This window comes from Eubalaena glacialis, chromosome X, assembly GCF_028564815.1.
Source record: "Eubalaena glacialis isolate mEubGla1 chromosome X, mEubGla1.1.hap2.+ XY, whole genome shotgun sequence".
Classification (NCBI taxonomy): domain Eukaryota; kingdom Metazoa; phylum Chordata; class Mammalia; order Artiodactyla; family Balaenidae; genus Eubalaena; species Eubalaena glacialis.
Genome location: NC_083736.1, coordinates 133,762,923 through 133,789,706, shown reverse-complemented (window position 1 = coordinate 133,789,706; position 26,784 = coordinate 133,762,923). Strand labels below are relative to the sequence as shown.

The following is a 26,784-nucleotide window of genomic DNA, read 5'->3' as shown; positions in this document are numbered from 1 at the left end:
CCATGTCCCATTTCAGACTTTCCCCTCAAACCCAAGACACACCGCCTGCAGGTCTGGCTGCTGCCACCACCCAGCTTCATCACCATCACCTCCCACAGAAGGAAGCCCCGCTTCCCAAAGGCCCAAACTGCCCTGGCTCGGGGCACTTACACTCCAGGGCTCGCTCCTGGAGCCCCACCGCCTCGTCCCATGTTGACTTGTTCTGTGGGACCTGGGGGACGTCTCACCACCTTCCTCATGTGACTGCGGCTCCTAGACCATCACCCTAGGTGTGGGTGTGTCCTGCTTTTCCTAGCCTTCCCGCTACTAACACAGGCCCTTCCGGAGAGCAGAGGCTCCGTGGAGGTGTGCGGAATAAACAAGCCAGTGGGCAGGGGGCTTATTGACGCAGATTAATCTTCTCCTACTTTCTTAAAATACCCATGCAAATCCAACTAAACAGAGATAGTTAGTTTTATAGAATGACAGACAAGACAGGGAAGAAGCAAGAACTGGAACTATGATTACTTTTATTTTTCTAATTCTTCCCCCATCTATATTACTGCTAAGTACTTCCACATTTCCAAAAGAGTTCTAACTCTTATTCCCTGTTATCTTGTACACGGTCACAAAATGAACTGGGATATTTCCCAACCTCTCTTACAGAACAGCAAAACTCTTGTTCTTGAACTGGATTAGTACAAATACATGTGTGGTTAATGTCATTCACAAACTTAGACACTGAACCTTATTAAGCCTTCTTTTAAATGGAACAATATTTGAAAATTTCCTAAAGAAAACAGAGATAAAATTCCATGTCAACATACACAACAGGAACCCAAAGATGCTACACACCGGGTTCCCCCGACTGCCTGGGCCCTCACTACTTAGAAGGGTGACCGCTCCCTCTTCAAACTCAGAGTGAAGGATCAGCCTCCCTTCCTGCCCCACGGGAGAAGCTGCTGGACGTGGGCCTGGAAGGAGCCTGGCTGCTGCTCTGGCTCAGGCCCCCTCTTCCTCATCACTCACACCCTCTGCACACAGGGATGGGAAGGACCTGGGATCCAAGGTATTGACCCTGGGCAGATGCTCTAGGACCTGACACTTGCTGGTCTCCGCGTGGGCCCGGGGATCCCACAGGAACTCGTAGCGGGCGGGGTCGCTGTGGGGCACCTGCCGGTACTCCACGTAGCCCTCCTGCACCCACACTTTGGTGAGCAGCTCCCCGGACTCCCCATAGATGCAATGCTCCCTCCCGGCACACGACCCCATCACGCTAAGTGCTCCCCAGACCTCCTCCTCAGGGGTGCGGTCACCGTACAGGGTGATCAGGCACAGAATCAGCACCAGGAGGCCGGCCTTAGGCATGCTCTGCCCATCGCTCAGCACTGCATCACAGGTGAGGCCCAGGGTGGGGACCAGGACGGAGGTGCACTCGCGGGGGTCCACCTCCTTCACATCCACGCCAAACACCAGCTGCATGCACTCGCTTGCTGAAGCTTGGCTGAAGCTTGGCTGAAGACCACGGGGAAGTGGTCCCGATGGTCACGGAGGACCGTGTTCAGCATCTCCGCCTTGGAGATCGGCTCCTTGGTGCGATACTTGAGGAGCAGGAACGCCACCAGGTCAGCCATCAGCACAGTAAGTGCCTCCTGGGGCAAGGACTCGGCATAGGCGGAGAAGGAGGGGGCGAAGGGGGAGGAGGAGGACGAGGGGGATGTGGCCTCCTCCCCTGCAGCCCCGCACAGCTGCGCCTCCACCGGGCCCTGGGCCTGGACTGGGTCCTGAAGGTCTGCCTCAGGCTGGCGCAGCTCACTCATCTCGACCAGGGGCCTGATGACTGGGGTCGGGCCGCCGACGGGAGTCTGGGCAGGGGTGACAGATACGGACCACGGACCTGGGGGAGAGAGGGGGTGTGAGCGGCCTCGGCGGAGACACACACCCTGGGCAGCTCTGACAAAGGCCACTTACAGGGCTCGCCTGGAGGGGTGCCCTCGGGCCTCACAGGGGCGCTCCTCCTGGGCGGCCTGTCCCCTGCCAACCTGAAGAAGGACGCGAGCTGGCTCCTCAGGGTGCAGCCAGCATAGCCCCAGGTACCGACCGGGGCTGAGAGGGGTGTGGGGAGGTGCGGTGACTTGGGCCTTGTGGGGTCCCCTCTGTTCTGGGATGGGGAGCCCCTGGGTATACACTCAGGGCACGCACCTCACCTTGACTCCTGGCGCTGCCTGGGCCTCCTCTGCTCTGTGGCCTGAGGACTCGTGCCTCAGACCTGGGCCTTCGCTTCCCGGTTCCTGGAGCCCCTGTAAGAGGAATGGAGGGCGCACCTCTTGTGTAGATTGTGGCACAGCCCTGGGCCCCTCGGTGCTGGTAGGAGGGGTGGGCCGGACTCTGTGGGTCCCCCATTGTTCCGGGGATCGGGCTCTCCTCAGTCCTCTCTCGAGGTCCACACCTTGACCCCGGTAGATCCTGGGACTCCTCCCTCTGCTGAACTGATGTTTCCCCTCAGACCAAGGTCCTCGCACCCCTAGACGAGTCCATCCCCAACCACGTGGCAGAGGTGAGACCCTGCAAAGTCAAGTCAGCCCTGCCCGGGACCTCCCAGGGCTGACAGCATGGGCGAGCTCCTCTGAGGTCCCCTCTGTTCTGGGGTCCAGGGTCCCCTCTGTCCTCCCTCAGGGTCCTCACCTTGACCCCCAGCAGGACCTGGGATACCCCCCATTGCGCACCTCAGGCCCTGCCCCTTACCCCCAGTCCCCAATCTCTCTGGGACCTGGATGTCAGGAAATGCTGCCTGTGTTCATCCCGCCCCGGTGTTGCCCAGGGCTGATAACAGGGATGGGTTTCTGTGGGCACCCTTCAGTCATCCCTCAGGGGCCTCGCCCTCACTCTGGCAGCACCTGGACCCTCCTCTCTATCGATCTGAGGCCCCGTCCTTTACACCGAGTCCCCAGGGTCTCTCAGACCTGATGGGGAAATAAAGAAACAATGCGTGTGCTCATCCTGCCCCGGGGCCTCCCAGGGCTGACGGCAGGGTCGGGGATCTGTGGGGTCGCCTCTGTTTGGGGCCCAGCGTCTCCTCAGTCCTCCCCCAGGGGCCTCACCTTGACTCCACGCAGGACCTGGGATTCTTCCCTCTGCGCACCTGAGGCCCCGCCGCTTTTACCAGGTCCCCAGTCTCTCTGAGACCCGGATGTCAGGACAGGCCTAGTGTGCGCATACCACCCCGGGGCCTCCCAGGGCCGACTGCAGGGACGGGAATCTGTGCGGTCCGCTGTGTTTGGGGCCCAGGGTCCCCTCAGTCCTCCCTCAGGGGCCTCACCTTGACTCCCAGCTGGACCTGGGATTCTCCCCTCTTCCCACCTTAGGCGCCGCCCCTTATAGCAGGTGCCCAGTCGCTCTGAGAGCCGGACGTCAGAAACTGCTGCATGGGGTTATGCCCCGCCATCGCCATCCAGGGCCCACTCTGTTCTGGGGCCCTGGTTCCCTTCAGTCCTCCCTCAGGGCCCTCACCTTGATTCCACGCAGGACCTGGGATCCTTCCCTCTGCGCACCTGAGACACCGCCCCTTATACCCGCTCCCCAGTCTCTCCGAGGCCAGGATGTGAGGAAGTACTGCAAGTGCTCATCGCGCCCTATGGCCTCCAGTGCGACCTGGAGCTTCTCGATGCCTCATGCAGTGGGCCAGAGCCCCTGCCTGGACCCCCACAAATCCATCTGCCATGGCCAACAGCCTCCACCAGATCACAGCAGCCCCAGCGCCTCCCCTCTCAGCATCACTTACGCCCCTCGTGGCCAGGTGGCTCCTCCCCACCCCCCCCACTACATCCCCCCATACACCCTCCCCCACCCCCCAGCTGGTGGTGCTCTGCTCTGGGCCCTGCAAGCCGGGCGCCCCCCCATGCGGAGAGATCAGACTGCCTCTCTCAACTCCCCACACCGGGGAGTCCTCCCCCGAGCACCCTCAGAGCCAGGGGCTCTCGCCTCTCGCACCCCAGACGCAGAGCCCACCCCTCTTGCCCCCGCCCACCCGGGAACCGGAGCCCCCTTCCTGCCACGAGCGCCCTCCGCCCCCACCCCACCCCCAGCCCCGGTGGGAGCTCCCCCAACGCCTACCGCACCCGCGCCCGGGAGTCCTCCCCATCGACCCGCGCCTCAGCCAGGAGTAGCTCCGCCTTCTTCCCGCCACACGCAGCAGCCGTTAGCCCTCCCCTCGTGTCTCGGCCCGAAGAGGGGGAGTGGCCCGCCCGTCGCGTCCTCCCCACCCCCGCAGCCAGTCGTCCTCTCCTCTGGCCCCCAAAGCCGGCCCCACCCGCCCATCAGGAAGCCCTCCGCTCCGGGCCCCCCCCACGCTTAGCCATTAGCCCCACCCTCTGCACCCCGACTCCAGAACGCCCCCCACCAGCCACCCCGGCAGCCAGCGGTCCTCCCCTCGGACCCGCACACTGGGGGACCCTTCCCTCAGCCCCCCCTTCAGCCCGCTGCCCTCCGCCGCCCCGCCCCCACTCCCAATAGAGCAGCCCGTAGCCCTCCCCCCACCCCCACTCCTTCCCAGCGCCCCCGGTACCTGCGGAGTCCAGCCCCCGGCAAAGCCCCCGCCTGTCTCCTGACCTTCTCTGACTCTGTGGATGACGCCGGAGTCCCGCTCAGAAGGGGCTGAAGAGCTCGTCTCAGCAGTGCAGCCAGGAACTGTGCAGCCGACTGTCCCAGGCACTCTGTGCGAGCGCCACGTGGGTTTCCGGGTGCTCCCGGAAGCCCGAGGAAGATGAGGGAGAAAGATCTAGACCTCTCTTTACAGAGAAAGTGGTTGGATCAGAAGAGCACGTGAGGAGGCGCTTTGCTAGGGTAGCAGCAGTAGCCATGCGCACTGAGGGCCTGAGGTCCCAAGGCTTGGCGCCTCCGGAAGCAAAAGACACGCCCATTGGCCTTCCACCAATAGGAAGGCCTCCCTGCAAGGCTGCCGAGTTGGAGGAGCAAACTTGGTGATGCTGAGCCGATGGGTGCACGTTGGTCAATCTGTCTTTACAGGTGGATTTCTACTGTGATTGACAATGTCAGAAAACTATTGTTTTTCCTTTTTCTTCTTTTTTTAATTTTTGAATTTTATTTTATTTTTTTATACAGCAGGTTATTATTATTATACATTTTATACATATTAGTGTACATATGTCAATCCCAATCACCCAATTTATCACAGCACCACCCCCCCGCACCCACCACTTTCCCACCTTGGTGTCCATATGTCTGTGCTCTACATCTGTGTCTCTATTTCTGCCCGGCAAACCGGTTCATCTGTACCATTTTTCTAGGTTCCACATATGTGCATTAATATACGATATTTGTTTCTCTCTTTCTGACTTCCTTCACTCTGTATGACACTCTCTAGATCCATCCACGTCTCTACAAATGACCCAATTTCGTTCCTTTGTACCACTCAGTAATAAAGTGCTAGTAATAAAGCTCTTCTTTATATGGACTGATTTCTTGTCTAGTTGTATCAACTAGCCATCTTCTCACATGGCAGAAGAGGATGAGGCAGCTGTCTGGGGTCTCTTTTATAAGGGCAATAATCTCATTCATGACGGCTCCCCCCTCATGGGCTAATCACTTCCCAGGGCCCCACCTCCAAATCCCATCCCTTTGGTAGTTAGAATTTAACAGGTGAATGAGGGGGAGAGGTTTACAAATATTTAGTCCATAGCACTGTCTGTCCAACTATTTTTGCTCCTATGTTCCCTTTCTCCTGTCTGAGATAATCAAGTTTTTCAGTTACATTTTAACTGTTCTACTGCCTTTTTAGGAAATTATCACTTTTCGCTAAAACTTTACAATTTACCTATGAAATGGAAGAAAAACCCTCACCATGTCTGGGTCTGCAAAGTGCCTACCCTACCCTCTCACTGGAGAGGTGTCCCATGGGTGCTGAGCAGGAATCCTACTCTGGACCCTGCCCTCACCTGCAGCAGCCCTTTCCCTCCATTGCCCACAGGAGAGGCCAGACTCAGCTGAAACTTTCAGGGAAATTTATTAAACCAAAACATTGACTGAAACCATTGAACAGAGGGCATGATAACACACAGAGGAACTTCTAACAGCCACCGGAGCCCACGGATCCCGCCCCCCCCCCACGGTCCCCAACAAGGCGCCTCCGCTACACCGAACCCAGCGGCCCTCCATCCCCCCCCAGTCTCCATTCCTCAGGGCCCCGCGGGTGGCCTCTCGCCAGGACGATGGGCGCCGGCAATGCCCGCTCCCCCCGGGGCAGCCCCTCCCCCTCTGGCCCACATGCCCGGGGCCTGGCCCTGCCCTATGGCGGGCACAGGATGGTCCCACAGCAGGGCACGCGCCACCGAGCCGAGGACGTGGAGTCCCGAGGAACAACGGGGTGGCCCAGCAGAGCACAGGCCCCGGGGTCCTCCCGCAGACCTCCTGCAGCCCCGGTCCAGGTCTTCCTTCCCAAGGTCCCAGGTGGGCTCCCAGGTCCTGGGGTGGGCGCTGGCTGTGACCTCGTCCATCCCGTCCTCCCCGCCGGCTCCTGGGACTGGGCTCGGGGTCTCCGCGCCGGGCCGGGGTGGGGGGAACTGCTCAGAGGAGAGCACACGCACATTTCCACAACAAGAAGCAGCGCTGGGCCTGAATCTACGCCCAGAAAGCACACGTTGCACTCACGACACTGGCCCACAGAGACCAGAGCCTTGGCTGGCACGTGGCGCACCACAGGGCTCCGCGGGGGGACGATGGCTAGGGTGTGTGTGTTGGGGGGGAGGGGAGCGGGGGCTGGGGAGGGGCGTTCCTTGACACCTGGGTCCCTCTGGGGCCTACAGGGACACATTTGGGCTTGCCAGCACAGGGAGCAGCCTGCCCCAGAGGGGGAACACTGAATAGGGGTCCCCTCTCGGGAGGGAGGCCCAAGCACCTTGAGTGGCCCCTAACATGGGTCCAGGAGGCTGCCTGGCCTGGCCTCCCCCTGCCTCCAAGCCTGGGGGCCCCGGGGCCTGCTGAGACTACTGGCCCGAGGAGGACCCCGGGGGGCTCATCTCTGCAGCCCCATCCTCATTTCCCGGCGCTCCTGGGATGGGCTTGAGCCCCTCCTCGGGGGGCTCCTCGGCCTCCTGGCCTCCTGCCTGGGCGAGGCCCTCTGGCTCCCAGCCAGGACCTCCTGGGGCCACCGGGGAAGCACTGCCCATCCGGCCAGGCATGGGGGCCCCGGGGGCATCTGAGGGTCCTGCCTGACCTAGGCCCGCAGGGGCGGGAGCACGTCCATCTTCCCGAGTGGCCGCGGAGGCCTTGCTGGTCTCCCCAGGGCCAGGGGCTGCCCCAGCGGCACCATGATCTTCAGGGGCCGCCTCGCCAGCCTTGGCAGTGCCGGCAACTGCCTCACTGGCCTCTTCACGCGCTGGGTGGTCCTCGGCGCTACCTTCCTTGGAAAGGGCGGCCTGGGCGGCGGTATCTTCACCGGCCGGGGAGGCCTTGGTGCCATCTGCAGTGGTGCCCTCGCTGACGGCCTCATGGGCCGGGGCGGCCTGGGCGGCTGCTGCCAGGACTCCAACGTCCACACGGGCCTCTTCTTCCCCTGGGAACTGCTCACTGCTAGCCGGGTCGGCCTCCCAGGCCTCGGTCTTCTGGATGAGCCGCAGCATCCCCACGAAGCCGGGAGGCCTCCGCATCAGCCGCATCCTCCTCAGCTCCTTCTGGAGCGTGTCGTTCAGCCGGGCCCGCATCAGCACCTGCCGGGCGCGCACCTGGTCCGCCACGGCCGGGTGGATGGCCCCCTTCTCCAGGGCCCACTGCAGCAGGCCTTCCAGGCGCATCACGTACGCAAAGAGAGTCTCCTGGGGCCGCTGGGCACAGGTCACGAACTTCAGCCGAGCGCTCACCCGGGGGTCCTTGTTCCCAAACACCTGCACCAGCGCGGCCAGGCAGTCCTGGGCAGCCAGCTCGGGATCTTCCACCAGGAGGCCGCACAGGAGGTCCAGCGCGGGGCCGCGCAAGCTCTCCACCAGCCTCCTCCTCCTCTCCCTCTCAGACACGTAGCGCCACAGGTGCAGCATGTCATTGGCCTGCTCCAGCCAGCTCTCAAAGGACTCTTCCCCGTGGCCTGGCTCTTCCACCCCAGAGAAGGTTCCCAGCTCCTTGTAGCCCATGTTCTCTAGCACGGGCTGCAAGGCCTGCCTCCACTGCTGGGTCCAGGGCCCTGCCTCATCCATGGCGGCTGCCGCTTCCACAGCTGCTTTCTCAGCTGCAGTCATTGCCTCGCCCGTGGGTCCTGCCATACTCAGAAGTCCTGCCACGCCTGCAACATTTCTGTCACCTGCAAGTCCCTCCTCATCTGACACTCGTGCTTCACCTTCAGCTCCTGCTTGACCCTCAGCTCCTTCCCCACCTGCAGCTCCTGCCTCACCTGAGGCTCCCTCCTCACCTGCAGCTCCCTCCTCACCTGCACCTCCTTCCTCACCTGCAGCTCCTGCCTCACCTGCACTTCCTGCCTCACCTGCAGCTCCTGCCTCACCTGCAGCTCCCTCCTCACCTGCACCTCCTGCCTCACTTGCAGCTCCTGCCTCACCTGCACCTCCTGCCTCACCTCTATCCCCTGCCTCACCTGCAACTCCTGCCTCACCTGCAGCTCCTGCCTCACCTGCAGCTCCTGCCTCACCTGCACCTCCTGCCTCACCTCCATCCCCTGCCTCACCTGCACCTCCTGCCTCACCTCCATCCCCTGCCTCACCTGCACCTCCTGCCGCACCTGCAGCTCCTGCCTCACCAGAGGCTCCCTCGTCACCTGCACCTCCTGCCTCACCTGCAGCTCCTGCCTCACCTCCATCCCCTGCCTCACCTGCACCTTCTGCCGCACCTGCAGCTCCCTCCTCACCTGCACCTCCTGCCTCACCTGCATCTCCTGTCTCACCTCCATCCCCTGCCTCACCTGCACCTCCTGCCGCACCTGCAGCTCCTGCCTCACCAGAGGCTCCCTCATCACCTGCACCTCCTGCCTCACCTGCAGCTCCTGCCTCACCAGAGGCTCCCTCCTCATCTGACACTCCTGCTTCACCTACAGCTCCTGCTTGACCCTCAGCTCCTTCCTCACCTGCAGCTCCCTGCTCACCTGCACCTCCCTCCTCACCTGCAGCTCCTGCCTCACCTCCAGCTCCTGCCTCACCTCCAGCTGCCACCTCACCTAAGGCTTCCTCCTCACCTGCGTCTCCCTCCATAGCTGCGGCTCCCGCCTCCCCTGCAGCTTCCTCCTCACCTGCAGTTCCTGAGTGACCTGCAGTTCCTGCCTCACCTGCCCTGCCAACCACTGCTTGTCTCTGGGGCTGTGCAGGGAAATTGGGTCTATCCTGTGACTCAGCATCAGGAGCCTGGGGCAGGCAGACCACAGTCCAGGGCCCCCCCTTGCCTGGTATTTGGCGGGGGATCAAGCTGTGATTTAAATACTCAGCAAACTCGACCAGGGCAACACTCGACCCCAGATCCTTTCTGTAGACCTTGCCCAGCACTCGGTACCTGCCTAGGGAACGCAGGTCAGCGTGCACAGCCTCCTGGAATTCCTGGTCTTCGCAGTCGTCTGGGATGCCCAGGATGAGCAGAGATCGCTGAGCGTTCACGCCCATCCACCTGCACCAGTCCCGCAGTATCGCCAGAGCCATCGCCATCTTCGAGGACCTGAGGGTGGGGGGAAGCGATCAAACAGGTGTGCACAGACTGTTGAAGTGTGGGAATCGGCCTGTGGGTGCAAAGGGGAGAGAATCATGTTTGTGCCACACAGCCCACCCTACTGCCCCTCACAGCAGCAGCCTGGAGCACCTCCCTGCCCTGTTTTGTTTGTTTGACTTTAGGAAACTTCTTTTTGATAAATTAAATTTATTTACAAGATAGAAGGCTAGTGACTTCCCTGGTGGCCCAGTGGTTAAGAATCCACCTGCCAGTGCAGGGGACACAGGTTCGATCCCTGGTCCGGGAAGATCCCACATGCCGTGGAGCAACTAACCCCGTGCGCCGCAACCACTGACCCAGCGCTCTAGAGCCCATGAGCCACAACTACTGAGCCCACGTGACACAACCACTGAAACCCACATGCCTGGAGTCCGTGCTCCGCAACAAGAGAAGCCACTGTAATGAGAGGCCCGCGCACCGCAATGAAAAGTAGCCCCCGCTGGCCGCACCTACAGAAAGCCTGCGCGCAGCAACGAAGACGCAACGCAGCCAAAAGTAAAAATAAATTTTAAAAATAACAATAAAAGAGCACTTGTTGTATACGACTCAAGAAACAATAATAAAATAAAATAAAATAATTTTTTCAAAAAAGATAGATAGAAGGCTGGTCACCTTTTCTACATTTCTGGCATCAGTTTTAGAAAGCTGCCTTTTTCCCAAGGAATTTTTCAAGTCTTCAAATTTTTTAGCATAAACATTTCCATAATATCCCTATATTCTCTTTTGTAATGTACATCTGATCCGTAACGTTAGCCCTCTTTCATTCCTGACATTGGTGATTAGCATTCTTTCTATTTTTCCTTGATTCATCGCTCTAGGACTTTCTCAGTTTTCTTGCTCTTTTGAAAGAAGAGCATGGCTTTGTTCATCGTGTCCATAATTTGCTTTCTATCACTGATTTCCTCTCTTAGCTCTCTTATTACTTCATTTTATGTTTCCTTTGCTCTTCTTCTTCTAGCATCTCTAAATGGGCTGTTAGCTCACTGATTTTATGTCCTGACTCTTCTAACAGAAGCATTTAGAGGAATACAGTTTCCTCCTGTCGCTTTTTGCTGCCTCCCACTAATTTTGGTAAGTTGTGTTTTTTGAGTATTCACTTTGAAATATTTTCTAAGCCCCTCTGTGATTTTTTTCTTTGATCCATGGGTTTCCCAATATTTGAAGATATATTATCATTAGTACCATCAAATAAAATTCCCCCTTGATGAGAAAAGTTATCATGTAAAATTGCAATACTGTTAAATTTATGGAGACTTTTTCACAACTCTGGTATGGCGTGTCCAGGTGAATGTGCAAAGCACCCTCGTAAAGAATCTCTGTACTTTGTGTGGAGGCCAGGGCCTCGCCCCGCCCATCCATCTCTGCAATTCCTGTGCCACCCGGACAAAGGCGACCTGGAGCTTCTCGATGCCTCATGCAGTGGGCCAGAGCCCCTCCCTGGACCCCCACAAATCCATCTGCCATGGCCAACAGCCTCCACCAGATCACAGCAGCCCCAGCGCCTCCCCCTCTCAGCATCACTTACGCCCCTCGTGGCCAGGCGGCTCCTCCCCACACCCCCCCACTACATCCCCCCATACACCCTCCCCCACCCACCAGCTGATGGCGCTCCGCTCTGGGCCCTGCAAGCCGGGCGACCCCCCATGCGTAGAGGTCAGACTGCCTCTCTCACCTCCCCACACCTGGGGGAGAGAGGGGGTGTGAGCGGCCTCGGCGGAGAAACGCACCCTGGGCAGCTCTGACAAAGGCCACTTACAGGGCTCACCTGGAGGGGTGCCCTCGGGCCTCACAGGGGCGCTCCTCCTGGGCGGCCTGTCCCCTGCCAACCTGAAGAAGGACGCGAGGTGGCTCCTCAGGATGCAGCCAGCACAGCCCCAGGTACCGACCGGGGCTGAGAGGGGTGTGGGGAGGTGCAGTGACTTGGGCCTTGTGGGGTCCCCTCTGTTCTGGAAGGGGGAGCCCCTGGGTACACACTCAGGGCACGCACCTCACCTTGACTCCTGGCGCTGCCTGGGCCTCCTCTGCTCTGTGGCCTGAGGACACGTGCCTCAGACCTGGGCCTTCGCCTCCCGGTTCCTGGAGCCCCTGTAAGAGGAATGGAGGGCGCACCTCTTGTGTAGATTGTGGCACAGCCCTGGGCCCCTCGATGCTGGTAGGAGGGGTGGGCCGGACTCTGTGGGCCCCCCTTTGTTCCGGGGATTGGGCTCTCCTCCGTCCTCTCTCGGGGTCCACACCTTGACACCTGGCAGATCCTGGGACTCCTCCCTCTGCTGACCTGATGTTTCCCCTCAGAGCAAGGTCCTCGCATCCCTAGACGAATCCATCCCCAACCACGTGGCAGAGGTGAGACCCTGCAAAGTCAAGTCAGCCCTGCCTGGGACCTCCCAGGGCTGACAGCATGGGCGAGCTCCTCTGAGGTCCCCTCTGTTCTGGGGTCCGGGTCCCCTATGTCCTCCCTCAGGGTCCTCACTTTTACCCCCGGCAGGACCTGGGATACCCCCCATTGCCCACCTAAGGCCCTGCCCCTTACCCCAAGTCCCCACTCTCTCTGGGACCTGGATGTTAGGAAATGCTGCCTGGGTTCATCCCGCCCCGGTGTTGCCCAGGGCTGACCACACGGATGGGTTTCTGTGGGCTCCCCTCAGTCGTCCCTCAGGGGCCTCGCCCTCACTCTGGCAGCGCCTGGACCCTCCTCTCTATCGATCTGAGGCCCCGTTCTTTACACCGAGTCCCCAGGGTCTCTCAGACCTGATGGGGAAATGAAGAAACAATGCGTGTGCTCATCCTGCCCCGGGGCCTCCCAGGGCTGACGGCAGGGTCGGGGATCTGTGGGGTCCCCTCTGTTTGGGGCCCAGCGTCTCCTCAGTCCTCCCTCAGGGGCCTCACCTTGACTCCACGCAGGACCTGGGATTCTTCCCTCTGCGCACCTGAGACACCGCCGCTTTTACCAGGTCCCCAGTCTCTCTGAGACCCGGATGTCAGGACAGGCCTAGTGTGCGCATACCACCCCGGGGCCTCCCAGGGCCGACTGCAGGGACGGGAATCTGTGCGGTCCGCTGTGTTTGGGGCCCAGGGTCCCCTCAGTCCTCCCTCAGGGGCCTCACCTTGACTCCCAGCCGGACCTGGGATTCTCCCCTCTTCCCACCTTAGGCGCCGCCCCTTATAGCAGGTGCCCAGTCGCTCTGAGAGCCGGACGTCAGAAACTGCTGCATGGGGTTATGCCCCGCCATCGCCATCCAGGGCCCACTCTGTTCTGGGGCCCTGGTTCCCTTCAGTCCTCCCTCAGGGCCCTCACCTTGATTCCACGCAGGACCTGGGATCCTTCCCTCTGCGCACCTGAGACACCGCCCCTTATACCCGCTCCCCAGTCTCTCCGAGGCCAGGATGTGAGGAAGTACTGCAAGTGCTCATCGCGCCCTATGGCCTCCAGTGCGACCTGGAGCTTCTCGATGCCTCATGCAGTGGGCCAGAGCCCCTCCCTGGACCCCCACAAATCCATCTGCCATGGCCAACAGCCTCCACCAGATCACAGCAGCCCCAGCGCCTCCCCTCTCAGCATCACTTACGCCCCTCGTGGCCAGGCGGCTCCTCCCCGCACCCCCCGACTACATCCCCCCATACACCCTCCCCCACCCCCCAGCTGGTGGCGCTCCGCTCTGGGCCCTGCAAGCCGGGCGCCCCCCCATGTGTAGAGATCAGACTGCCTCTCTCAACTCCCCACACCGGGGAGTCCTCCCCCGAGCACCCCCAGAGCCAGGGGCTCTCGCCTCTCGCACCCCAGACGCAGAGCCCACCCCTCTTGCCCCCGCCCACCCGGGAACCGGAGCCCCCTTCCTGCCACGAGCGCCCTCCGCCCCCACCCCACCCCCAGCCCCGGTGGGAGCTCCCCCAACGCCTACCGCACCCGCGCCCGGGAGTCCTCCCCATCGACCCGCGCCTCAGCCAGGAGTAGCTCCGCCTTCCTCCCGCCACACGCAGCAGCCGTTAGCCCTCCCCTCGGGTCTCGGCCAGGGGAGGGAGGGGAGGGAGGGGAGGGGAGGGAGGGGAGGGAGGGGGGCCCGCCCGGGAGGGGGGCCCGCCCGTCGCGTCTTCCCCACCCCCACAGCCAGTCGTCCTCTCCTCTGGCCCCCAAACTGGCTCCACCAGCCCAGGAGGAAGTCCCCCACTCTGGGCCCCCCCCACGATTACCCGTTAGTCCTCCCTCTGCACCCCGACTCCAGAACGCCCCCCACCAGCCACCCCGGCAGCCAGCGGTCCTCCCCTCGGATCCGCACACTGGGGGACCCTTCCCCCAGCCCCCCTTCAGCCCGCTGCCCTCCGCCGCCCCGCCCCCACTCCCCATCGAGCACCCCATACCCCTCCCCCCACCCCCACTCCTTCCCAGCGCCCCCCGTACCTGCGGAGTCCAGCCCCCCGCAAAGCCCCCACCTGTCTCCTGACTTTCTCTGACTCTGTGGATGACGCCGGAGTCCCGCTCAGAAGGGGCTGAAGAGCTCGTCTCAGCACTGCAGCCAGGAACTGTGCAGCCGACTGTCCCAGGCACTCTGTGCGAGCGCCACGTGGGTTTCCGGGTGCTCCCGGAAGCCCCAGGAAGATGAGGGAGAAAGTTCTAGACCTCTCTTTACAGAGAAAGTGGTTGGATCAGAAGAGCACGTGAGGAGGCGCTTTGCTAGGGTAGCAGCAGTAGCGGTGCACACTGAGGGCCTGAGGTCCCAAGGCTTGGCGCCTCCGGAAGCAAAAGACACGCCCATTGGCCTTCCACCAATAGGAAGGCCTCCCTGCAAGGCTGCCGAGTTGGAGGAGCAAACTTGGTGATGCTGAGCCGATGGGTGCACGTTGGTCAATCTGTCTTTACAGGTGGATTTCTACTGTGATTGACAATGTCAGAAAACTATTGTTTTTCCTTTTTCTTCTTTTTTTAATTTTTGAATTTTATTTTATTTTTTTATACAGCAGGTTCTTATTATTATACATTTTATACATATTAGTGTACATATGTCAATCCCAATCTCTCAATTCATCACAGCACCACCCCCCCGCCCCCACCACTTTCCCACCTTGGTGTCCATACGTTTGTGCTCTACATCTGTGTCTCTATTTGTGTCCTGCAAACCAGTTCATCTGTACCATTTTTTTAGGTTCTACATATATGCATTAATATACGATATTTGTTTCTCTCTTTCTGACTTCCTTCACTCTGTATGACACTCTCTAGATCCATCCACGTCTCTACAAATGACCCAATTTCGTTCCTTTGTACAGCTCAGTAATAAAGTGCTAGTAATAAAGCTCTTCTTTATACGGACTGATTTCTTGTCTAGTTGTATCAACTAGCCATCTTCTCACATGGCACAAGAGGATGAGGCAGCTGTCTGGGGTCTCTTTTATAAGGGCAATAATCTCATTCATGACGGCTGCCCCCTCATGGGCTAATCACTTCCCAGGGCCCCACCTCCAAATCCCATCCCTTTGGGGGTTAGAATTTAACAGGTGAATGAGGGGGAGAGCTTTACAAACATTCAGTCCATAGCACTGTCTATCCAACTATTTTTCTCCTATGTTCCCTTTTTCCTGCTGAGATAATCAAATTTTTCATTTACACTTTAACTTCTCTACTACCTTTTTAGGCAATTATCAGTTTTCGCTAAAACTTTACAATTCACCTATGAAATGGAAGAAAAACCCTCACCATGTCTGCGTCTGCAAAGTGCCTACCCTACCCTCTCACTGGAGAGGTGTCCCATGGGTGCTGAGCAGGAATCCTACTCTGGACCCCCACCCTCACCCCCAGCAGCCCTTTCCCTCCATTGCCCAGAGCAAAGGCCAGACTCAGCTGAAACTTTCAGGGAAATTTACTAAGAGAAACATTGACTGAAACCATTGAACAGAGGGCATGATAACACAGAAAGGAACTTCTAACAGCCACCGGAGACCACAGGTCCCCGCCCACCCCCCTAGTGTCCCCAACAAGGTGCCTCGGCTACACTCCACCCAGCGGCCCTCCATCCCCCCACAGTCTCCCTTTCTGAGGGGCCCGCGTGTGGCCTCTCGCCAGGAAGATAGGCGCCGGCATTGCCCCCTCCACCCAGGGCAGCCACTCCCCCTCTGGCCCAAAGGCCCAGGACCTGGCCCTGCCCTATGGCGGGAACAGGACAGTCTCACAGCAGGGCACGTGCCACTGAGCTGACGACGGGGTGTCCCGAGGAGCAACGGGGTGGCCTTTAGTTGTACTGCTAATTACTTTCACATTTCCAAGTAAATTCCTATTCCAATGCCATGTTACCTTGTTCAGGATCACAAAATAATATGGGAATCTTACAATTTATGTTACACAAATGCAAAACTCTTGTCTTTGAACCGAATTGGATCAAATACATGTGTGATTAATGTCATTCACAAACTTAGATACTGAAGCTTATTAAGCCTTCTTTTAAATGGAGCAACATTTGAAAAATTCCTAAAGAAAACAGAGATGAAATTCCATGTCATCATACACAACAGGAACCCAAAGATGCTACACAGCGGGTTTCCCCAACTTGCCTGGGCCCTCACTACTTAGAAGGGTGAACGCTCCCTCTTCAAACTCAGAGTGAAGGATCAGCCTCCCTTCCTGCCCCACAGGAGAAGCTGCTGGACGTGGGCCTGGAAGGAGCCTGGCTGCTGCTCTGGCTCAGGCTCCCTCTGCCTCATCACTTACACCCTATGCAGACAGGGATGGGAGGGACCTGGGATCCAAGCTATTGACCCAGAGCAGATAATGCAGGACCTGCCACTTGCTGGTCTCCGCGTGGGCCTGGGGAACCCAAAGGAACTCGTAGCGGGCGGGGTCGCAGTGGGGCACCTACCGGTACTCCAGGTAGCCCTCCTGCACCCACACTTTGGTGAGCAGCTCCCTGGGCTCCCCATAGATGCAGTGCCGTCTGCCAGCACACAGCCCCGTCTTGCTTTGCACGTACACGAAGCTCACCTTGAATAAGAGTCCTTCTAGTGATAAACTGATCAAATCATGGAGACTCCCTATGCCTCAGTTTCTCCATCTGTAAAATGGGCCTCGTAATAGTACAAGGCAAAAGCATTGGTGTGGGTTTCCCCATGATGTGACCTGTTTGTAAAAAGCCTGGGCCAAATGAAGTGGTCGGTGGATGTAGCTCTTGTTACTGAGTGTGTAAGAAAGATGCGCCCTCCCCCATGTTGTGAAGATTCCAAACCAGTACATGTCTTCTGATCCCCGCATACGTGGATTAGTGCAGTTTTTCTTTTCTCGCTGAAAATTTGTTATCAGAATGCTTGGATTCGCCTTACTCTTTTTCTCACTTGTTCCTGTTGGAGCAGGTTGCTTTCCTCTTTGTCATGGACTTCCATAGGCCTCATGACCTGGGACCACAGGGAGATGCTCCTATTTAAAAACCACTTTCCCGTTCACCTCAGCCCGTGGGGAACTTGCTTCCGTGTAACTCTACAGAGAAAGGGGAGATTGTGAGGACTGTAATATCAAGCTATCTGCTTTTCACAAAGGCACCTTTTGATTTACAAAGTCTAGGCTGCCTGGCGTCAGTAAGAGAGCAGCGGCGTACCTCACGCCAGCGCTGAGTCCCTCTAGACTTTGCACCGCATGTCTGCGCACTGACGTTGCCTGAGCTCCCGCCCTCCTGGGCTGGGTAGAGGCAGCTGCCCAAGCTCCCGCAGGAGTAAAGGGGACGCGAGAAGGGGCTTCACAGGCTGACCTGTGACAGCCACATAGAGTCGCCGAACCACTCGTGCCCGGGCCACCAGAGGAGAGGCCAGGCTGGTCCCGAGCCCTGGGCTTGACTTCTGTTCCCAGGGCGTCCCAGGCGACAGTGTCTAGGACAGTGGAAAGGCTTCGCAACCGGAAAGGGTGGCTCAGAGAGAGAGAGGGCTGCGTCACAAGTGCTCCAGACTCTGTAAGGGTGACCCTGGAGGCCGAAACGGGCAGAGGCAGGTGAGTCTGGCGGTCGATGGCGGACTCACTTGCCACCAGCTCTGCCCGAGGCTCCTTCAGCCCGGTGGTCAGCCCGGGGCTGCCCGTCCACCAGCCGCGGCCTCGTCGCCCTCGCTGCCGGCTGTGCCGATAGCAGACTCGGCAGGGCCCCGAGGGCTCAGCACCACGCGGGCACACACGTGACTGAGCCAGCTCGCACTGGTCAACGACGTACATTCTGGAAATGTGCTGGGTCCCAGCTTCGGGGGTGGGGGGCGGGCGTCCTGAGCCTGCGTCCCCACGAAGACAGCGAGCAGGGTCAGCGCCCAGTGATGTGTGCAGAGCACTGAAGGCCAGGGCGCGCCCCCAGCTCACAGCTGCTGCCTCCACGTGTGGGGGATGGGCTGGGGGACCTGGCCAGGCCTCTGTGGCTGTCACAGCGATAGGGCGACATCCCCTCCCAAACACTGCTAAGGAGGCGGGGGGAGCGGGAATTGCCTGGAGTTCCAGGGGTTAGGACTCGACGCGTTCACTGTGGTGGCCCGGGTTCAATCCCTGGTCGGGGAACTAAGATCCCCCAAGCCTTGTGGGGTGGCCAAGAACACAAAAAAAGGAAAAAAAAAGGAGGGTTGGGGGAGGAGGGAAAGTAGACCCAAGGTACCAGGAATGATCCAACCACCAGCACCCAGAGGAGCCGCGGGTCTGCCCGGGTGAGGGGTGGTCCCATCTGCCGCTCCTGTCTGTCACAGTCCAACAGCAAGTGGACGTCAGGGGGGTCTCTTGAGCAACCCAACAGCAGTGCCCCAAAATGAACGATGCAAAAATGGACAGAAGGGAAGGAAGAAACAGGTGTACAATAGAAGTGGGAGACTTCAGTTCCCCCTGTGATGGATTCAAATGGATCCCCCAGCTCCCACCCCAACCACTAAATCCACCTTTGCAGTGCTAATCCCAAGGTGAATGTATTTGGAGATAGCACCCTTGGGGGAGTCAGTAAGGTTAAATGAGGTCATAAGGGTGGGACCCTAATTCCACAAGAGCGGTGTCCTTTGGAAAAGAGGAAGAGACAGGGAAGATCTCCCTCCCTCCCTCACCCTCTCTTCCTCCCTCCCACCCTCCCTCTCTCTCTCTCTCTCTTTCTCTCCCTCCCTCCCTCTCTCTCTCTCCATTCCTCCCTCCCCCTCTTCCCCCTCTCCCCCTCCCTCCCCCTCTCTCCCTCCCCCCTCCCCCTACCTTCCTCCCCCTCTCTCTTTCCCTCCCTCGCCCCGCTCCCTTTCTCTCTCTCCCTCCCTCCCCCACTCTCCCTCCTTCCCTGCTCCTCTCTATCTCTCTCTCCCTTCCCTCTCTCCCTTCCTCCCCCCTTTCTCTCTTGCCCTCCTTCCCTCTCCCTTCCCCTCCCTCTCTCTCTCTCCCTCCCTCCCTACCAGTCTCTCTCTCCCTCTCCCCCTTCTCTCTCTCTCCCCTATTCTCTCTCCCTCCCTCACCCCCCATCTTGCTTTCACTCTCTCCCTCCTTCCCCCCTCTCTCTTCCTCCCTGCCACCCCCATCTCTCTCCCTCCCTCCCTCCCTCTCCCTCTTGCTTTCTCTCTCTCCCTCCCTCCCTCCCTCTCTCCCTCCCCCCTCCTTCCTTCCCTCTCTCTCTCTCTCTCTCTCTCTCTTCCTCCCTCCCTTCCCCCCCCCCACCTGTGCACAGAAGCAGCCAAGTGAGGGACCAAGAGAAAACCGGCTCTCTGCGAGCCAGGAGGAGAGGCCTTCCCTCACCTGAAACCCAACTTTCCAGCAAGTTGATGTTGGACTTCTAGCCACCAGGAGTGGGACCCAGTACATTTCTATAGTTTGAGCCACCCACTCTGTGGGACTTTGCTATGGCAGCTGTAAGCAGACTAACACAGCCTGCTTTCATTATGGGTACAACAACCAGCCAGCACCGCAGTAAGGGAATCACAGATTTGAACAGCCCTGTACAAAGACTGGATCTCATGACATGTGTAGACTATTAGCCCCAAGAGCAGAATACACACGTGCTCGTCAAGTGTACCTAGAACGTTCTCCAGGATAGTCCACACGTTAAGCCACAAAGCATCCCTCAGTAAACTTAAGGGGATACAAGCAAAAGGACTGAAATCATACAAAGTATGTTCTCTGGCCAAAATAGAGTGAAATTAGATATAATAACAGAAGGAAACGTGGGAAATCTGCAAATAGAGGGAAATTGAGCCATGCGTCCCCAAATAACCGCATTAGTCTGGGACGATGCCAAATGCAACAGCACAGGATGAGGGGCTGAAACAGCAGACACAGATTCTCACGGTGGTGGGGACCGGGAGGCTGAGAAGGAGGGTCCAGCAGGGGTGGCTTGTACTGCGGCCGGTCTCCTTGGTTGCAGGTGGCCGTGCTCTTACCGCCCCTCACATGGTCACCCTCTGTGCACACACCCCCAGCCCCTGCCTTCTCTCCTTGCATGTGCTGATCTGCTCTTCCCTCAAGGGCACCAGCCATCTTGCTTTAGACCTCATCCTAATGGCCTCATGTCAACCTGAGAACCACTAACTCCCGTCACAGTGACATTGTGAGGTTCTAGGGGTTAGGGCTTCAACATGCAAATTTTGGGGGGACGCAGTTCAGTCCGTAACAATAGCCCAGGGAACATACAAGACATCACAAGGGAAATTAGAAAATACTTTGAAATGAAGAAAACACATACCAAAGCCCCCAGGACTTATGGCACGCGGTCAAAGAGGCACTTGGGAGTTAAAGCTGCAAACACCTGTGTTCAAATGGAAGCAACACCTCAAATGAATAGCCTCATCGGGAACAGGGACAAGCGAGAAAAAGAGTAAGGCGAATCCAAGCATTCTGATAACAAACTTTCACGAGAAAAGAAAAACTGCACTAATCCACATATGCGGGGATCAGAAGACATGTACTGGTTTGGAATCTTTACAACATGGGGGAGGGCGCATCTTTCTTACACACTCAGTAACAAGAGCTACATCCACCGACCACTTCATTTGGCCCAGGCTTTTTACAAACAGGTCACATCATGGGGAAACCCACACCAATGCTTTTGCCTTGTACTATTACGAGGCCCATTTTACAGATGGAGAAGTCGAGGCATAGGGAGTCTCCATGATTTGATCAGTTTTTCACTAGAAGGACTCTTATTCAAGCTGAGCTTCGTGTTCTTGCAAAGCCCCGTCCCTGCACTGGCCTGACTTGTCTCCCCAACAGTCAAGGGGGATTCAGCTGTCCTCCACAGGGTCCTACTACCTGATGCCTCAGGCCACATAATGGAGAAAACACAGGGAAGCCAGGCATTAGTGCCCATGAGAGCCTGACACTGGATTCCACCCACGTGCCCTCCCAAGCCCCATGAGGTCACCATCTCTCGTGAAATGGACACGAGGGCCAGGGAGGAGGGTGAGGGTCTAGGACTGAGGGCGTGAGGATGGAGAAGGGTCCTGGACGTGGGGGTCCGAGGCACGGCCCTCTGAAGGCGGCTCTTCTGCGCAGGCTCGGGCCCTGCTCTCTCCTTCCACTGCCCACTCTGCTCCCTTCTCTCCCGGCGGCGTGGTGGCCCCACCTTCTCCTGCAGGCTCACTTCCCCAGGCAGACTGGCTGTCAGGCAGGCGGCAAGCCTGCATTCAAAGCACGGGGACCGTGGGGCTGGAGGACTCTCAGCATCCCCACGGGGCGTGAGTGTCTGTGCCCTTCAGGGCCCTGTGGATGACCTCAGTCTGGGTACTGGAACATACATGACCTGTTCCCTATACATACATGTGGTATGGCGATGCATGTGTATATAGGCACATATATTCTACACACGTTATATATATATATAGGACACACACTACACTGCACAGACATGTAAAATGTATTACTCACTATGAATGAGGATGAAAAAGTGACAATCACGTAACTCCAACAGGTAATATGATGTAATCATCAAAGCAAGCGTTTCCCTAAATCACCTGCCACTGCTCAGGCCTCTTCAGCTAAAACTAAACGTTTCTTAAAACAGGTTTCCAAAGTCTGGAGGCTGGTGAGGAGCCCCGAGGGGACGGTGTGCGGTTCTCTGTGCTCCCCCCACGGTCATGGGCGCGGCAGCCCCCCATCCAGCATCTGTGCTGGGACTGCAGCCTTTCTCTCAGGGGTTGAGGAGGACCCTCCTGAGTGAGGATGGAGGGGTTCAGCAGGCCGAGAACAGAGGGTCCCCCAGCATGCAACCCCACCCCTACTGGGACTCCTGGGGCACCCCGGGCCGGGCTGTCAGGCTGCCCATCCCACTCCGCCGCCCACCTCCTCAGGGATCTCGGGGGGTCAGAGGCTCGGTCTGAGGGGCGCAGTCTCAGGTGGGCAGAGGGAGGGGCCCAGGTGCTGCCTGGAGTCGAGGTGAGGACCAGGGGAGGACTGAGGGCTCCCAGGGGATGCATCTGCGGCCCTCCGACAGCCCTGGGAGCCCCCCGGCTTGCTGTCCGGATGGGACGTGCACTGATCCCCCTGGGAGGGGGAGGGGAGGGCCTGGGTCGGGGAGGCCGGGGCCAGGTCGGCAGAGGGAAGGAGCCCAGCCCCACCAGGAGCCAAGGTACAACCGTGAGGGGGACTCGGAGGCCGCAAGGCATCCAGGTCGGCCCTGCTGTCAGCCCTGAGAGACCCCCGGCAGGGCTGTGGGAATAAGCGCCACCCCCGACCCCCACTTCCCTCTCAGGGGTCCTGGCTGGGGAGGGCCTGGGTCTTAGGGGACCAAAGTCAGGTGGGCAGGGAGGGGGGGCCCCGACCAGCTGGGAGGGAAGGTGAGGAGCCGAGGGAGGGCTGAGGGACCCCCGCGGAATCATCTCAGCCCTGGGAAGCCCTGGGCTTGGTGGCCTGATGTGTTGTCCATAGATTGCCCCCGGGGGTCTCAGGACAGTGAAAGCCTTGGTGTGACGGTCTGACCTCGTGTCAACACAGGGGTTCTCCCAGGACCTGCCAGAGCTCAAGCTGAGGACCCTGAGGGAGGACAGAGGGGACCCTGGACCCCAGATCAGAGTCGGCCCTGGGAGGTCATAGGGCAGGAGGACGACTTGCAGCACTTCCTGACATGCGGGTCTCAGAGAGAGTGGGGACCTGGTACGCGGGGCAGGGTGTCAGGTGGCCAGAGGGGAGAATCCCAGGTCCTGCCGTGGGTCAAGGTGAGGACCGTGAGGCAGGACTGAGGGGACCCTGGACCCCAGAACAGAGGGGACCCCAGAACAGAGGGGACCTCAGAGAAGCTCGCCCATGCTGTCAGCCCTGGGAGGTCCCGGGCAGGGCTGACGGGACGATGCAGGCTCTCACCTCTGCCACGTGGTTGGGGATGGAGGCGTCTTGGGATGCGAGGACCTGGGTCTGAGGGGAAACATCAGGTCAGCAGAGGGAGGAGTTCCAGGATCTGCCGGGGTCATGGTGTGGACCTCGAGAGAGGACTGGGGGGCCCAATCCCCGGAACAAAGTGGGGGGCCCACAGAAATCTGGCCTGACACAACTATCAGCTCTGGAAACCCCGGGCAGGACCTGTCTCACTGACCCCTCCGCATTTCCAGATGGCTCGGCTCAGGGAGGCAGGAGCCTTGCTCTGGGGGTCTGGCCTCAGGCCCTGGCAAGGGTCAAGGAGAAGACTGGGGAGACCCCTCCTCACAGAGTACTTGGAGCCCAGCCGGCCCTGCCCCTTTTGTCAGCCGTGGGTGTCCCGGAATAGGTGGGTACATTGACTGCCGCTCACTTCCTCTTCTGGTGTCTTATGGAGGCGAGGCCTTGGCTGAAGGAGATGGGTCACAGTCAGCAGAGAGAGCTGCCCAGGCCCTGCAGGGTGTCAAGGCGGAGACTGAGCCGACCGCCCATCGTCCCAGCACAGATGGACCCCACGGAGTTTGGTTGTCCCTTGTGAGCCCTGTTAGCCCCTGGGGACCATGGCCAGATGTGGAGGTCCTCCCTTCCTTCTTTTCAGTGCAGGGAATGTGTCTTGAGAATTTTGCCTCAGGACAGCAAACAGAGGGCCCAGGCCCTGCCAGGGGGAAGGGGAGGCCCTGCCCTGAGTGAGCAGAGAAGGGGCCACGCCCCCCAGGACAGTGGGAACCTCACAGAGTCCGGCCCACCCCTCCTACCAGCACCGAGGGGCCCAGGGCTGTGCCACAATCTACACCCGAGGTGCGCCCTCCATTCCTCTTACAGGGGCTCCAGGAACCGGGAGGCGAAGGCCCAGGTCTGAGGCACGTGTCCTCAGGCCACAGAGCAGAGGAGGCCCAGGCAGCGCCAGGAGTCAAGGTGAGGTGCGTGCCCTGAGTGTGTACCCAGGGGCTCCCCCTCCCAGAACACACGGGACCCCACAAGGCCCAAGTCACCGCACCTCCCCACACCCCTCTCAGCCCCGATTGGTACCTGGGGCTGTGCTGGCTGCACCCTGAGGAGCCACCTCGCTTCCTTCTTCAGGTTGGCAGGGGACAGGCCGCCCAGGAGGAGCGCCCCTGTGAGGCCCGAGGGCACCCCTCAAGACGAGCCCTGTAAGTGGCCTTTGTCAGAGCTGCCCAGCGTGCGTTTCTCCGCTGAGGCCACTCACACCCCCTCTCTCCCCCAGGTCCGTGGTCCCTACCTGTCAACCCTGTCCACACTCCTGTCGGCGGCCCGACCCCAATCATCATGCCCCTGGTCGAGATGAGAGAGCTCCGCCAACCTGAGGCAGACCTTCAGGCCCCAGTGGAGGTGCAGCTGTTCGGGGCTGCGGGGGAGGAGGCTGCATCCCCTTCCTCCTCCTCCTCCTCCTCCTCTTACTCTGTCCTGTTCCAGGTCACCCTGGAGGAGGTGGCTGATGCTGGGGGACCCAGTCCCCCCCAGAGCCCCTCCCCCACTGCCATGGCCACCCCTCCATGGAGCCAGTCTGAAGATGACGGCCTCAGCACCCAGGATGAGGAAGGGCCGAGCACCTGGCATGACCAGGAAGATGCCGAGTCCTTGCTCCAACATGCACTACATCAGGAGGTGGCTGACCTGGTGGCGTTCCTGCTCCTCAAGTATCGCACAAAGGAGACCACCACAAAGGCAGAAATGCTGACCATCCTCAAAGACTACCAGGACCACTTCCCCGTGGTCTTCAGGCGAGCCTCCGAGTGCACGCAGCTGGTCCTTGGCCTCGACGTGAAGGAAGTGGACCCCAGCAATCACTCCTATGTCCTCGTCCCCGCCCTGGGCCTCACCTACGATGGGATGCTGAGTGATGGGCCGAGCATGCCCAAGACCGGCCTCCTGGTGTTGCTCCTGGGCCTGATCCTCCTGGAGGACGACTTTATTGCCCCCGAGGAGGAGGTGTGGGGAGCACTTCACAAGGTGGGTGTGTGTGCCGGGAGGGAGAACTGCATCTACGGGGAGCCCAGGGAGCTCCTCACCAAAGTGTGGGTGCAGGAGGGCTACGTGGAGTACCGGCAGGTGCCCCACAGCGACCCCGCCCGCTACGAGTTCCTGTGGGGTCCCTGGGCCCACGCGGAGGCCAGCAAGTGGTAGGTCCTGGAGTATCTGCTCAGGGCCACTGGATGGGATCCCAGGTCCTTCCCATCCCTGTGTGCAGAGGCTGTGAGCGATGAGGAAGAGGGGGCCTGAGCCAGAGCAGCAGCCAGGCTCCTTCCAGGCCCACGTCCAGCAGCTTCTCCCGTGGGGCAGGAAGGGAGGCTGATCCTTCACTCTGAGTTTGAAGAGGGAGCGTTCACCCTTCTAAGCAGTGAGGGCCCGGGCCTGTCGGGGGAACCCGGTGTGCAGCATCTTTGGGTTCCTGTTGTGTATGATGACATGGAATTTCATCTCTGTTTTCTTTAGGAATTTTTCAAATGTTGGTTCTTTTAATAGAAGACTAAACAAGCTTCAGTGTCTAACTTTGTGCATGACATTGATCCCACATATATTTGTACTAATCCAGTTCAAGAACAAGAGTTTTGCAATTGTGTAAAACAAATTGTAAGATTCCCATATTATTTTGTGATCCTGAACAATATAACATGGCATTGGAATAGGAATTTACTTGGAAATGTCAAAGTAATTAGCAGTACAACTGAAGGCCACCCCGTTGTTCCTCGGGACACCCTGTCGTCGGCTCAGTGGCACGTGCCCTGCTGTGGGACTGTCCTGTCCCCACCATAGGGCAGCGCCAGGCCCCGGGCATGTGGGCCAGAGGGGGAGGGGCTGCCCTGGGGGGAGCGGGCATTGCCGGCGACCATCTTCCTGGCGAGAGGCCACCCGCGGGGCCCTGAGGAAGGGAGACTGTTGGGGGAAGGAGGGCCGCCAGGTGGGGTGTAGCGGAGGCACCTTGTTGGGTACGCTGGTGGGGGTGCCGGGACCCGTGGGCTCCGGTGGCTGTTAGAAGTTCCCTCTATGTTATCATGCCCTCTGTTCAATGGTTTCAGTCAATGTTTCTCTTAGTAAATTTCCCTGAAAGTTTCAGCTGAGTCTGGCCTTTGCTCTGGGCAATGGAGGGAAAGGGCTGCTGGGGGTGAGGGTGGGGGTCCAGAGTAGGATTCCTGCTCAGCACCCATGGGACACCTCTCCAGTGAGAGGGTAGGGTAGGCACATTGCTGACCCAGACATGGTGAGGGTTTTTCTTCCACTTCATAGGTGAATTGTAAAGTTTTAGCGAAAACTGATAATTTCCTAAAAAGGCAGTAGAACAGTTAAAATGTAACTGAAAAACTTGATTATCTCAGCAGGAAAAAGGGAACATAGGAGCAAAAATAGTTGGGCAGACAGTGCTATGGACTGAATATTTGTAAACCTCTCCCCCTCATTCACTTGTTAAATACTAACCCCCAAAGGGATGGGATTTGGAGGTGGAGCCCTTGGAAGTGATTAGCCCATGAGGGGGGAGCCCTCATGAATGAGATTATTGCCCTTATAGAAGAGACCCCAGACAGCTGCCTCATCCTCTTCTGCCATGTGAGAAGATGGCTAGTTGATACAACTAGACAAGAAATCAGTCCATATAAAGAAGAGCTTTATTACTAGCACTTTATTACTGAGCTGTACAAAGGAACGAAATTGGGTCATTTGTAGAGACGTGGATGGTTCTAGAGACTGTCATACAGAGTGAAGGAAGTCAGAAAGAGAGAAACAAATATCGTATATTAATGCATATATATGGAACCTAGAAAAATGGTACA

At 58.7% G+C, this 26,784-nt stretch overlaps 2 protein-coding genes and 1 pseudogene across 2 annotated transcripts; 1 reads left to right on the top strand and 2 right to left on the bottom strand.

Moving 5' to 3' along the window:
* Positions 1-981: 981 nt before the first annotated feature.
* LOC133082481 (melanoma-associated antigen 10-like) lies at positions 982-1,799 on the bottom strand (annotated as a pseudogene).
* A 5,181-nt stretch (positions 1,800-6,980) lies between these two features.
* LOC133082559 (paraneoplastic antigen Ma6E-like) lies at positions 6,981-9,629 on the bottom strand. Its single transcript, XM_061179185.1, has 4 exons — positions 9,152-9,629; positions 8,918-9,097; positions 8,576-8,647; positions 6,981-8,539 (listed from the first exon to the last, which is right to left on the bottom strand). The coding sequence occupies exons 1-4, from the start codon at positions 9,627-9,629 to the stop codon at positions 6,981-6,983; spliced, it is 2,289 nt and encodes a 762-aa protein (XP_061035168.1).
* A 14,669-nt stretch (positions 9,630-24,298) lies between these two features.
* Positions 24,299-25,141, top strand: LOC133082355 (melanoma-associated antigen 10-like). Its single transcript, XM_061178903.1, has 2 exons — positions 24,299-24,418; positions 24,581-25,141. The coding sequence occupies exons 1-2, from the start codon at positions 24,299-24,301 to the stop codon at positions 25,139-25,141; spliced, it is 681 nt and encodes a 226-aa protein (XP_061034886.1).
* The last annotated feature ends 1,643 nt before the right edge of the window (positions 25,142-26,784 follow it).

Coding starts and splice junctions, on each gene's coding strand:
- LOC133082559 (XM_061179185.1), bottom strand. CDS start 9,629: ATGGCGATGGCTCTGGCGATACTGCGGGACTGGTGCAGGTGGATGGGC. Junction 8,648..8,917: donor TGGTGAGGCAGGAGCTGCAG/GTGCGGCAGGAG, acceptor CAGGGGATGGAG/GTGAGGCAGGAGGTGCAGGT. Junction 8,540..8,575: donor AGGTGAGGCAGGAGTTGCAG/GTGAGGCAGGGG, acceptor CAGGAGGTGCAG/GTGAGGCAGGAGCTGCAAGT.
- LOC133082355 (XM_061178903.1), top strand. CDS start 24,299: ATGAGAGAGCTCCGCCAACCTGAGGCAGACCTTCAGGCCCCAGTGGAG. Junction 24,419..24,580: donor CCTCCTCCTCCTCTTACTCT/GTCCTGTTCCAG, acceptor TGGCATGACCAG/GAAGATGCCGAGTCCTTGCT.